The sequence below is a fragment of the Lactuca virosa genome, chromosome 3 (assembly GCF_052849685.1).
Source record: "Lactuca virosa cultivar CGN04683 chromosome 3, Lactuca_virosa_CGN04683_v6, whole genome shotgun sequence".
Lineage (NCBI taxonomy): Eukaryota > Viridiplantae > Streptophyta > Magnoliopsida > Asterales > Asteraceae > Lactuca > Lactuca virosa.
In genome coordinates this window covers 51,201,866-51,216,198 of record NC_136428.1, presented here as the reverse complement: position 1 = coordinate 51,216,198, position 14,333 = coordinate 51,201,866, and the positions used below count along the sequence as shown (strand labels likewise).

Sequence of the window (14,333 nt, the reverse complement as noted above, 5' to 3'; positions counted from 1 at the left end):
TTGACTTTTTAAATTTGACTTTTAAGGTTGACTTTTCAGGTTTATAGTCAAAGGGTTTGACTTTTAAGTTTGATTTTGGCTTCTAGTTGTGTTTTTAATGGCTTTTGAGGTCAACAAGGGAAATGAAGACATGAAAGAGAGTCTGGATATGTTAAGACAAAAATTCAACATGTTCAACTATATCCCTGGAGAAACCCTGGAAGCTCAGTTGCAGCGATTTACTACACTTACTACTGAGATGAGTATAGCTGGGATTTTCTTGACTAAATCTGAGATAAATAAAAAGCTGCTGAATGCACTTCCAAAGTCGTGGGATATGAACGTGGATGTCATCAAGAAGACAAAAGATCTCAATCGTCTTAGTCTTGCTGCTGTAATTGAAGAACTTGACGCTTTGAAGTGTGGAAAAACAATGAGTTCCGCAAACCTTCCGGTCAATGAAGTTTCATGTACTCCAGCTTGTGAAACTACGATTAAATTTCTTCGGGAACAAATTGATTTATTAAAAAGAGAAGTTGAGGACCTGAGATATGAAGGATATCAATTTAGAAAAGGACAAAAACCCCTAAATGCCCAGTTAGAAACAAAAATAAAGGACTTTAGGAGAATTCAGCAAGACTACAGTGAAAAATGTGAAAATTATGATTATATCAAGAGACAGAATGATGAGTTAATTGCTGAGCTTGATACATTAAAGAGACAATTTGAAACTGCAAATTTTGATTTTAAAAGGTTTGATGTATCAAGCGAGGTAGTTGCCAACATGATTGACCATTTCCTGCAGTTCAAACGAAACCAGCAAAAGGGTTTAGGATACGATAATGTACCTCCTCCTTTTAATCATACATATCAGTATCACCCTTTGTCTAAAGAGGAGATTGCAAACGAACCTTTCATGGTGTATGGCAAGCCATCTGGTTTTGTTTCAGGAGGATTTATTAATGTTGAAAGTACTAACCTTTCTACTTCCCCTGCAGATCAATCCTTAGATCAGTCAAAGCACGAAGTTGAAGGATCTGTTTCTGATAACAAAACTGAGTCTGAACCTAATGTTTTTGTTTCAAATGATAACTCTTTTGTTTCCGATGTTAAAATCAATGATACATCTTGTGATGCTTCTGCTCCGGATCATGTTGAGTTAAATTTTTTGACATATTTGATGATTTGTTTGAAAATACTGATGTTCATGTTTCTAGCACATCTACTTCATATGTAGGTAAAGTAGCAGAGGATGAGAACAAGGAGAAAACCATTGAACAAACCAACATCTCCTTAAACTCTGAATCTGTTGCTTCGAACTCAGCTGCTTCTGATCAACCTGCTGTTGAGAAATACAGGCCACCAATTCCAATGAAACAGAGTGCCTGTTGTAATTGTGCTTGTGGGAAAAATAGGAGACAAGGCAAGTACACGCCACCAGGGGCAGGAAGAAACAATTTCCCAGTGAAGAAAAAGACTTGTTTTCACTGTGGAACACCTGGACACATTGCCAGAAATTGTCCTAATCGCGCATACGTTCCCTACTATGCACAAGGGTGGCAAAACGCGCCAAGAGGGAGATACTCCAAAAGAAACCCCTCAAGGTCACGTTCAGACAATGGTGACTGGAACGCGCAGAAGGCCAAGAATCAAACCCACAAGGCCAAGAATCTGAATCCCAAGGTCAAGAAGGGAATGTCGGCCAAGAAGCCCAATCCAAGAGATGCTCCAGTAAAACAAAGACCGGTTAGGTCAAAGTCATCTCAACGGCCGACATCAAGATCAAAATCAAGTACTGAGCCACCCATCGGATCGAAAAAGAAATGGGTTAAACCCAACTACAAATGGGTTCCGAAGGCTCACTCTCCCAAATCAACAAATGATTCTAATATTTCTTCATCTTCTGTTTGTGATAAACAGGACATGTCGTGGGAGAATGTTCCTTGCAAAGATGACAAAGGTCGACCCAGTTTCAAAATGGACTGGGTTCCAAAGACCAACTGATCCCGCTCTGTGTCAGAGCAGCTATGGAGGCATATCATCAGACTTCGGTTTGTTGGTAGTGGCTGTTCCAGGCACATGATAGGGGACATCTCTCAACTGTACAACATTCATAACTTTATTTGGGAGTATGTGTCCTTTGCGGGAAGGGAAGAAAGGAAGGGATCACTCATGGGGTTAGTGCATAATGACATGAAGAATTTTCGGATCTGTTCTGAGTTTATGCGTGCTGTTCTCAGACCTTCTGGATGCAAATTCAATCGACGACTTACGGTTTGAGTTTTCCTCTCGATACTCCTGAGTTTTTCTTAAGCTGATTCGCTTTAAAGACTAATTTTTGTTTTAGGATAGTTTAAATTTGCGCATTTACTTTCGTTTCTCTCCTATGCACAAATTTAGGGGGAGAAATAAAAACAAAACAAAAATTAGAATATTCAAAAAATTAGAAAATTAAAAAAAACAAAAAAAATCCAAAAACATTAGAAAATCAGAAAATCAAAAATATGTTGTTAATGAAATGTGCTTGAGGGAGATATTTTGGGAAGTGATATCAAGAAAGTGATAACGGGCAGTCTAAAACATGTGTAAAGGACTGAATCTGAATTGTCTAGGCTCTGTGTTCGATGCGCTGGTAGGCACGAAAGATTAAAATGGACTTGACTAGGCATTAATGAACTTAAGGAATCTAGAGACTTGAAAAATCTTGACCTAGATAGATCCATTTAGCCTAACAATACGACGCTCAGATAGGTTGAGCAGGGAGATATACATGATAATCCACCGGTCACACTAAAATAATCTGTATCTAGAACCGTGGTTTAACTTTTCCTCGATGTACGGACTTTGTCCTTAATTCCGGTATTGATGGGGCGACTGGGGAATTCCGATAAAGTAAGTCTGTAGGAAATTATTTTCTTGCTTTCTTTCTGTTAGTCATATGTTGCCTCCTCTGCATGATTGAAATACATCCGACCTGGACTGCAACATATGCAATTCTATTTCTCTGCATCTTCTATCTATGCAATTCTTCCTGTCTGTTAGTCATATGTTGTCTCATTTGCGTGATTGAAATACATCCGACCTGGTACACAACATATGCACCATTCTATTTCTCAATCCCTCTAAATCTGGTTAGTCATATGTTTCACCCTCTGGGAGATTGGAAGAGATCCGACCTAGGTGTATAGCATATGCACTCTAAATCTGACTTCTCTCATAATAATTGTCTGCTCACCTAAAGTAAGGAGTACTTTGGAAGTTCCTGATTATTGGGGTATGTCAGGAAGCAGGAAACATGTTCTAGTATATTTAAAATTGAACAATCACTAGGTTGTCTGTAGATCTCGCTGCTCAATTTTGGTGGACAACAATATCTTTGGTCGTCGTCAGCTGAATGGTCCTTAAGGAATATTATCTAGGAACTTAGGATCACATTGTCTTGTCACTTATAGTATGTCCTAATTTTGTCACAATCTCTCGTGTTTAAGTGGACCACAATACCGGCGATTGACCAGATCTATTCATGAAGGGAGAGGTACTGATAAATGGATAAAGGCTGTCTAAAAACTTTGATCCCAAATCACTCTTAAAGTTAGATATCATTTTTATTTTTGTTAAATTTGTTCATAGTTTTCTTCTAATTTAAATATTAAGGGAGAATAAAAAAAATTGAAAACCAATCAAAAATAAAAAAAAATTAAAAATATTTCTGTTTTATTTCTTTTTCAGAAAATATGAAAAATCCAAAAATATTGTGTGCTAAATTTTCTTTTAGTTTTGTTTTGTCTTGAAAAGTGAACTCAGGTGAAGATGAAACTCATGGAGTTTGTGTCGAAGATTTCTGAGCCAAGGCTTCATCCGTGATCATCGAAGAATTCTCATTCGAAGGAGCAAGAAATGAAGATTATTCTTTCAATATTCAATCCTTCAACCCCAGAAGCAAGGTGAAGCTGCAATTAAAGATTATGTGACGGATTGCATTGAAGCCTCCTCAATCAGTCTGCTGCTATCTATGAACCTGCTGAAGTGATCCAGAAGATTTGTTCTCTCTGATGTTCTCTCTGAAGATTCTCAAACTGAAAGCGCTATCTTTCAAGAATCGGTACAAGAAGCCTCCTCACCCAATGTGCGTTCAATGTCAAATTCTGAAGAAAAGCCCAATTGCTCAAGATGAAGTCATTCATTGAAGATTCATCAAGTTCATCTTGAAGTTGTGAAGAATTTGAAGATTAATGTTGAAGCCAAGCTCTCGATGAAGATTGATAAGAAAAACCAGCTACTTCCTAGGGGGAGCTTGTTAGGTCAATTAAGAAAAGAAAGCTATAAACCAAGGGGGAGATTGTTGGGTCAAAATTATGGTTTATACTTTGCTTTTCTGAGCAATTGTATTTTTATGTAATATTTTATGAGTTTACGGTCAGGTTTACGGCCAGGTGGGTGTTTACGGCCGTAAACCCTGTTTACGGCCCAATGGGTGTTTACGGCCGTAAACCCATTTACGGCCGTAAACCCATTTATGGCCCATATTCCCCAAGTATATATATAGGTGTTAGGTGGTTGAGGAGGGATTGATGAACAGAGAAGGGAGTATACGGCCAAGAGAGAGAGAAAGGAGCATATGTGTGTAAGTGTGTGAATCTTGTGTAAAGGAACTTCATTCTAATCAATACATTCAAGATTCATATTATTCTTCTTCTTCTTCTCTTCTATTTGATCTGACATCATCCGTTTGATTGGGATTCCGCACCATCAAACGGATCTGATTGATACACAAGCATTTTGGGGACATATATATATATATATATATATATATATATATATATATATATATATAGGGTTAGATTATTTTGTTTCTAGTAACTATTGTGTGCCAGAATGCACAGATCTGGACCACCGGATGAATAGAATCAACAATCATGATCTCAGGGTCTATGATATTACAATAGGGTAGCATGTATCATATAATCACACAAATTTCAGCAAAAGGGTATTTTGGTCAATTAACCTATTTTAAAAAAGGAAATTTTCGGATTTTAAGGGATCATTAATTCCCTTATTTTTAAAAAATCTAAATTTTTTAAAAATTTTTTAAAATAATTCTAATTAAATTTTAATATTACTTTTAATAATAACCGATTTTATTCTGTCAGAATGACAAAAAGTCAACAATAAACTAGTAAATATATTTGCGGTTTTATTCTTGCAGAGTATTGTTTCATTCAAGATACTTTTTATATTAAACATGCTTAAAAAATTATACAACATATTATCAAGAGTAACATTTTCTAAAGAATACAAATTTTATTCTTTAATAATCACTATTTGCATTAATCAGTAAAGAAAAAGACTATAAACAATTATTACAATCATTCTAAAAAAATTATGACTAATAATGGTTTAACGATTACATTTATTCTTAAAGATTAAAACTAAAAATGGTTAAAAAAGAAAAAAAAATATCAAAATCTAACAAAAACACTAATCTATTCCGAAAGAATATTATTGTTAAGAAACAATTTATAAATTCTGACAGAATACATTCTGTTAGAATACAATATCGTTCTCCATGTTTTCTTCATTTTCCACATTAATGGCAACCTCTTCAAAACCTAAATTCACAAGTAAACATAATCAACTTTCAGAATATTAAAATTTTTAGTGCATTAAATAGAATAAAACAATATATTCTAATAGAATGTGATATACATTCAAATAGAATATAACTATAATTTCTACAAACCAACATTAACAATCATCCCTAAACTTGCAATGTATATTATTCTGAAAGAATGTAATGTTTCATTATTTAGGATGTCATTCTATAAGAATCAAGACCAATAACAAGAATAGAAACCAATTTTATTCTGACAGAATTGGTTACAGTAATTCACTACTTAAGGTGACAAGGAATTCAAGATTCTATTCTGACAAAATTAGAATTCGAAATTCCATTCTAGTAGAATGATCGACATTAAGATGCATTAAAAAAACCTAACAATCTAAATAGAAAAAAAAACTATGAAATTGAAATAGCAGGATACATAGAATGCATAAACATATATACTTATTTGTTGGGTAAAAAACTGATGATTGTGTTCCAAAATCAAAATCAAAAAGCAATTGGATTAAAATTTCATAGATGAGGGTTCATTTTAATTAATAAAGTTTGCAAAGTAAATGAGTTACACAGGAGGGTATACCTCCTGTGTTCGGTTTTCATACGATCGAAAAAAAAGCATAAATGGTTATGTGGCTTCGGTTTTGATTGACAATGGTATAAAGATCATCAAAAAAATGTTAAGGAGGTACTTACAACCGATAAAGGTGGTGGTTGGCGGTGGTGGCTGGCTGTTTGAAGCAGCGACAACCGATGAAGGTGGTGGCTGGCTGTTTGAAGCAGCGACAGTGGAGAAGACGTGGCGAAACTGTGAAGCCGATTTTTTTTCTTTTGTAGGTGAATAATACGTGAGATAAAAGAGAGACAGATTAGGTCAAACCTAATTATTTTGTTTCCTTAATTAAAAGGATTTAATTAAATGATTCCATTAATTGAATGTGTCAAAAACCCAAAAATACCTTTATTCATTTAATAAATTATTTAATTATTTGCTAAATTGTGATTGGTGCATTTAGGAACACAATATTTGCTAGAAACATTTGAAACTCTCTCTCTCTCTCTCTGTATATATATATATATATATATATATATATATATATATATATATATATATATATATATATATATATATAAGGAAAAGGGAATATAAGGTTGTGATGTATGTATGTTTGGGTATAGAACCCTTCAAAACTACACCGTTTTGTGGAAAAACCCACCAGATAACGTTCCCAACTTATACGGATTTTTTCCATGCATATCCTTTGTTTCCTTCTCTAACTCTGGTAACCAATGGCGGATCCAAAAAGAAAAATTAGGGGTTGCACAAAATTTTTAGGGTTTGAACTACTAGAAAATACTTATTTCTGAAGGTACTTTCCATCACAAAATCGCCAATAAACCGACAAATTTACTCTAAATTCACAATTATCAGACTTTGTGATACATTTACAACGAATTCGTGACGGATTTCCAATGGATTTATACACCTCATGATGTGTATGCATTTTATAATCAATATGCTTTTTTACATGGATTTGGTATACAAATTCATCGGGGTTATAAAAATAAGACGACAAATGAGGTTTATCGTAAGATGTATGTTTGCAACAAAGAAGGTTTCAAAAGATTGAAGGCTAATAGTTCACATGGAGATGCAAAAAAAACGGCGTAGAAATTTAAGGATCGGGTGTAAATCAATGGTTCGGATTTCAAAACAAAAAGATGGGAAATGGTTTTGGATGTGTTTAACGATAAACACAATCATGAGTTGAGTATTACACCGACAAAAGTAATGAAGCATTGATCGCATGGAAAGTTACATCGTTCATTGGCGTGTAAATCTCTTATGGTGGAACTTGGCCAATCAGGGTTAAAGTCTTCTCAAATCAAAAAGGTTGTTAATGCAATGAAAGCTCCATCTGACATCAATGTTACTTCAAAACAGTGTGTGGATATCTTATCTGAGCAACGAAGACAATACAAAGGGAAGGAGTTTTATGGGCTCATCAAACATTTCCAAGATAAATCATTAGTTGATGTTAACCAGTTTTTGATTTATTTGCGGATGGATCTCCTCGAAATGTTTTTTGGGCTGATGTAAGATCAAGGGATGCATATACTAAATTTATATATGTTTTTGTGTTTGATGTTATGTACATGAAAAATAAATTTAAGATTTCATTTTCTCCCTTTGTTAGAGTGAACCATCATGGCCAATCCATACTTTTTGGTGGTGCATTGCTAGAGAATGAAAATGAAGAAACTTTCCAATGGTTATTTGAGCATTTTTTAAAGTGCATGTTCAACAAGTTCCCATCTGCAATGATAACCGATCAATATAAAGCTATGTGTAGTGCAATCAAAAAAGTGTTTCCAAACACTCGACATCGCTATTGTGCATGGCATATTAAGAAACACGAGCTTGAACATCTTCAACCGTTGGTATCCCGTTATAGTGATTTTAAATAATCTTATTGACAATGGGTAAAAAGTCATACAACTGAAGAATTTAAAGCAAAGTGGGAAGTTATGAGTGTGAAGTATAAGCTTGAAAGTAACCGTTGGATCACCGATATGTTTAACCAATGAAAACATTGGGTTAAAGCCTACTTGAAAGATGTTTTTTTTTGCTGGCATGATGTGACACCAGTCAAATTTTGGTCAAAAATAAATTGATCAATAATCGTAATTGGGATGAACCAAGTGGTAGAGTTTGTAACAAGGTTTCCAAAAACATAAAGAACACTGAAATCCGAGTTATAACGAAGAAGTTATGACCAATCGAAAATCCGCGGTAAAACCGGCAAAACACTGTTCAGTGTAAAAAGCGAATTTTGGATAAAAGGATTTTTAGCTTTAACAATCTAAATGAAAGTTGTAGAATATGTTAAACAGAGAACGTTCATAAAAAGAACGTCAAAATCTGACTTCGTATGAGGAAGTTATGATTTTTCGAAGTTTCGGTTTAGCAGTAGACAGCTAAAAATTCGAAATAAAAATCGATCAATATTTAGTCGACGCAACTTAAACGAGAATCGAAGGTCTCGTCAAAAGTAGCACAACGGTAAAAAGACAGACGAAAACTGACGTCGGATGAAGAAGTTATGAATTTTTAACGGATTCCCGTCCCGGTCTGCTTAAAATAATAATATTAAAAATTAAAGTCAAAACCAGCCGACGAAGTCTAAACGAAAGTCGTAGAGTATGATTTTACCTACGCGTTCATATAAAGAACGCCAAAAACGGAGCTCGTATGCGAAAGTTATGATTTTCGCAAGTTTTTGGCACAAAAACCGAGAATTAATGGATAATCGGGAAATTTCGCTGAGTCACTCCTCGGACACGTCACCTCGCATGCGAGGCCTCCACGTGTTCGATTCTCATTGGACCACAGCCTCGCATGTCGTCTCCTGATAGGTCCGAAGTCGTCACCTCATTTCCCCATTGGACCAAAGTCTGGTCCACTTAGAAGGTTGCATCTGTCCGAAGTCACGTGCTCGCACCGGGTCCGAAACTTCGCAACCGCCTCAGACTTCGCACGTGGCTTCGCTACTGACTCTTCCCTCGCTTCGCCACCTGTCCGATGACTAAGCTGCTCGGCCGAACCCTCGCACCCCTATATAAAGGGTGCGAGCCTTCTCGACTGAAAGGCATTTTTCACCCCAAAATTTACCCTTTTCACATTTTAGCCCCGTAAACTTTCTCACGACCCCCCAAGGCCCCGGTATCGTATCTAAAGCCCGTAGCAAGCCCCGGAGCCCCGGAATTCTCGAGAAATCATCCTCTCTCCTGTCGAAACTCTGCCCGGTTTGAGCCGGTTTTTCGTCAAACAAACTCTTTTCCGGGAAACGAAACGCTGCCCGAATCACCGCTTATCAAAGTGAGTTCATACCCCTATAATTTACCTTTTCAATGGTTTTTAAATGCTTTTTAGGGGGGGGGGGGAATACAAGTTTAACACAATAATAAATTGTGTTAATAACTGTGTGTGATAATAATCACACAGAAAGTTTCCGTATGCTTTTAAGAATTACCAAATACTTCCAAAATAACGTAAAGTCATGTTAAATTCTTTAAAAAATGTTTTATAAACTATTTCAAATTATAAATGTCAAAATCATGTTTATATATGTATAAATATATAAATAAGACTTGAAGGGCTTAGGACTAATGAATTACCTTATATCATTTTCCTTGTTTGGATGTGGAATTAAGGTTGTGTTATTTGTCCGAAGGTCGTTTCCTTCTTAATTATATATATATTATCCATATATGAGTCTAAAAGGTTACTCCTTTTAGTATCATTACCTTTGTATCAGGCTGAGCAAAGGTGATATTCCATGAGAATTCATGCTAATCAGATAGAACATATAAATTATAATAGGTATAATTTATGATTCAAAACTAAATATACAAGTATGATTCACGACTGTATACTTTCCAAGGAAATTACCAAAATACATTCAACTATACCAAGATATGTATAATACCTTTAATATAAAAACAACATATTAAAGAAGTAAAGATACATCATACCAGGTTTGCATTAGCAATGGTACTATATAGAGTACCAGAGTTAGCAAACATGGGGTAATGCCGGGTTTACATTAGCAATGGTACTATACAGAGTACCAGAGTTAGCAAACACGAGGTAATAATTCATGATTCAAGTATACTAGAATACACTGTTTTACAAGAAACTAGGGTTTTGATTCAAGAATATACTGTCAATCATTATTTCAGAATGATTGGGTTTTCAAAACTAATATACATGTAACGTTTAATATACTTTTTATGAGACTCTATATTCAGTTTGTTTAATTCATTTTAGACAACATAGGAAAGTCCTGACATTATAACCATAATCTCCAGCCGGGGATCAAAACAAGTGTGTGTAGATCTATATCGGGATTGACAACCCCGCACTCAGGCTGCTAGCTACAGTCCGGCATACACGCCGATGAGTGACAATTGTTATCACCAGTTTAAACGCCCACAAAGCGTTTGTTTTAGGCCATCCGTCATAGTATGGTTATAATAACTACTCATTAAAAAGATATTAACAATACGTTAGTGTATAAACAAATAAACGAAAGTACACCTTCAAAGTACCAGTTTATAGAATACAAAATACAATGGTTTAATACAGTTTTCATTAACACCTGGTGGAGCCAGGCACACTCTCAGTTTCAAGTTTTCATAAAGGAATACAAAAAGAACGGTTTATGGGATTAAACCACTTATCCAATGGAACTTAGTCACTCAATCTCGGTAAACTAGTATAACATAAAAGACCTTTAGTGGTTAATTCTATAATTCTTTAGTTATTACATCATAGTTATACATAAGTAATGTTCGATTGACAGTGAAGTGTGTGACTTCCGCCTTACTTCCTGTTCCTTGTTTGGTTGTGGGCTTAGAGCAGATACACCCAGTTGACTGTCCATTCGATATGGTGTTATGTATAATCAGTATAAACTAAGTAATTACAGAGGGAAACTATTGAGGTTATCAATCTAGCACCTCAGGAAATATAGGATTTCCTGGAGAAACCAGTGAACTTATTCAAAGAACTTAGGGTATACTTAACAGAACTAAAATACTTATGAACTCACCAGCTTAAATGTTGATCTACTCTTTCCAAATAACTTGTATTCTCAGGAATCTAGTAGACAGGTACACTCCAGAAGCGTTTGAGAAGACTACCTAGTACCGTACTGCGACTCTTGTCTTCTACTGTACCTACTTTAGTGTTTGAATATGTAATGTTTAAACACTTATGTAAAAATTATACTTATTAATGCAATGGTTGTTTGTACTTTGATTACTATGTTACATGTGTTGTGATACTTACCTTAAGTCCTCCGCCCCCGAACATTTCCGTCGTTCTGGTTTGGGGGTGCGACACATGACAACAAGCGGGCGAAGCGAGAGCATTCATTCCTTTTTTGATGGATACGTTAATTCCAAAACTATGTTGAATGAACTTGTAGTTCAATATGATAAAGCAGTTGAATCACGACGAGCCGTTGAAGAAGATGAAGACTTCAAAACTATGAACTCGAAGCCAATTCTTTCATCTGTTCATCCAATAGAAGCAAAAGCAGATGAATGTTATACCAGGAAGATATTTGAGATTTTTTTAAAAAATAATTTAACTCATGAGACATTAACCAAATGTACAGAAGAAATCAGATACATGGTTGGACAAGTGAATGTTGACAAAGCAAATTGGAGATTTGTCGGTTATCGTTTCATGAATCAACTGGATTTCAAATGTTCATGTGCTAAATTTGAAACATGTGGCATATTATGCAAGCATAGTCTATATGTTCTCAAGAAGAGAAATGTTGAAACCCTTCCTTATCCTTATATTTTACGTAGGTGGACACTTGATTCTAGGTTCAGGGTGAGTGCTCGTAGCATCAGATTTGATGAGATGAATAACGAAAACGAGGTTAGTGCCTTAACCTTATAGTACACTTGTGAAAAATGTAGTAAAGCAATTGAACGTGCAAAAAACTCCCCTTCAATGCTAAAAAATTCAATAATTTAGTTGTAAAGTTTTTAAAAGAAGAAGTGATTCATAAAAAGCCAAATGGACTTGAAAATGCATCGCAAAATTCTTATACGAGCATTTCTCAAATAGATATGATGCCTCAGATGTCAATTCGGGATCCTGTTGTTCTTACTAATACGAAAGGGCGTCCTAAAAACGCAAGCAAGATTAAGTCTTCTTTAGAGTTGGTGAAGAAAAAGAGAACTTGTTCTCACTGCAAGGGATTGGGTCATTATGCCACTAGTTGTGCAAGTAAAAATGTAACTTGTAGTTTTTTTTATGTTTCATGTTTTTATAGTCTAACACTTTGTTTTGTATCAGGTGGAGGAGGCTTCACAAGATAAACAATGATGTTATTTTTTGAAGTTATTATAGAGGTGGAAAAGAAAAAGATAATTTGAATTCCTACTAAACTGATGAAATTCAACATATGAGACTTTGAGTTGCTATTTGTTCCTTTAAAATATTGAAATTGGTTATTTGAGACTTTGATTTTACTGCAGTAGCAATGTACTTCATATTTGAGGCCCGGAGTTGTATTCTTATTTGAATCAGTGATTTACCATAAACGATAATGCAATGACGTTTTTAATTTGATTAGTGAACCTATAATTCCACCACTAGCCCTTTGACCTTAGGATGGACTAAATGCCAAAAAAACTGAACACATATGAACTAATAGCTTATCAAACATAAAATGGATGGACTAAGTTCCAAATTTACCAACATCGAGGGTTAGAAGCAATTAATTTTCAGTGAATTAATGTTGAATACTTATGTACTTCTACAATTATAAGAAAAATATTGAGATAACAATGTACTTTCAAGACGTCAAATATCCTCATAGTATTGTCAATGAGAGATCAGATTTCGATTCAGATTTTGAACATGATGTCACTTGTTTGCTATTCCAGACTTACAAACAGCCAAAGACAAAAAAAAGTGGAAATAATGAACCAAGTTTTATTGAAGTATTAAAACAAATTACAAAAGTGAATGTACAAATTCGCTAAATACTATAAGCATTTCCAGGAATACAATAGATGTCCTGCCAAAATCACAATTCAGATGGAACTTTTGATATTCTGTTTTCTCTTTTTCAAAGAATCCTGATGTGTATGTGGGTTTTTTCATTAAAGAGACGGTGTTATACCTGCAAGAAAATTTTTATCACAAGCCCGTCTACTAATTGGTTTAATAATCTCCAATTCATCAATGTTTATTCACTCCTTATGTAGAGGATGCCAATGACTTCAGATTGATACATTCAATCACTAACTAGTACCAAAAAGGAAGAAGAAGAAAAAGAATAAATAGTATGTCTCTTTTTAGATACACGTGAGGTTATGTAAACATACACGTGAATGTTTAATCGTTAACCAAGACTTGTTGAAGCAGACCCACGAAAGGTTGAACAATATAAGCTCATATAACAACTTGTCTCTTTGACATATCATCGAACACCTCTAGTACACTCGGTAGATCATCATGTTTTCTAAAAATACTGAAAGCAGATAATGAAAATTCCCTGTGAAAATGTTTGCTAATAGATTAGACTTAAATTTCCTAACTTTCCTGCTCAATATCTTCGAATCCAAAAAAGAGCCAAGAGGCTTCAAATATTCTCTAATTTTCGTTATCAGTCAATGCCCAAACCGACCCCAATGCACGGGAATTTGGATATAGATGCATGTCAAAGAGAAAGGCAGAAGAAAAAAAATGATGTCAAATTCGAACCAGGTGGTTACTTTATTGAAATCGAAAAGTAAGGGCACCAAATAGCAGGTCATACAAAACACAATGATCAACAAGTCTTGACAAAAGGTATAAGAATATAGAGAAAATTAGCAGGTATGGAAGAACAGAAGACAAAAACAATGTAATCAAATTCACAACAGGTAGTCTCTTTTATGGAAATTGAACAACATGGGAATCAAATAAGGTATCTATAATTAAAAGATATGTAGTTTTAAAGAAACCATATAATAGGGGAACGAGATTCGAAAGACTCATACATACATCACAACCTTATATTCTCTTTTCCCATATATATATATATATATATATATATATATATATATATATATATATATATATATATATATATATATATATACACACACACGTTAGGTTCATCTGCGACCACTATATTTTGTGAGATGGGAAGACACAATTCTA

General features: G+C 34.7%; 1 protein-coding gene across 1 annotated transcript; it reads left to right on the top strand.

Moving 5' to 3' along the window:
- The first annotated feature begins 11,795 nt into the window (after positions 1-11,795).
- On the top strand, positions 11,796-12,506 carry LOC145163504 (uncharacterized). Its single transcript, XM_079082343.1, has 3 exons — positions 11,796-12,053; positions 12,161-12,415; positions 12,477-12,506. The coding sequence occupies exons 1-3, from the start codon at positions 11,796-11,798 to the stop codon at positions 12,504-12,506; spliced, it is 543 nt and encodes a 180-aa protein (XP_078938469.1).
- Positions 12,507-14,333: the final 1,827 nt, after the last annotated feature.

Excerpts from the sequence above, each read along its gene's own strand:
- LOC145163504 (XM_079082343.1), top strand. The coding sequence starts at position 11,796 with ATGGTTGGACAAGTGAATGTTGACAAAGCAAATTGGAGATTTGTCGGT. Across the intron at positions 12,054-12,160 it reads AGATGAATAACGAAAACGAG|TTTTTAAAAGAAGAAGTGAT; the intron begins GTTAGTGCCTTA and ends TTAGTTGTAAAG. Across the intron at positions 12,416-12,476 it reads CTAGTTGTGCAAGTAAAAAT|GTGGAGGAGGCTTCACAAGA; the intron begins GTAACTTGTAGT and ends GTTTTGTATCAG.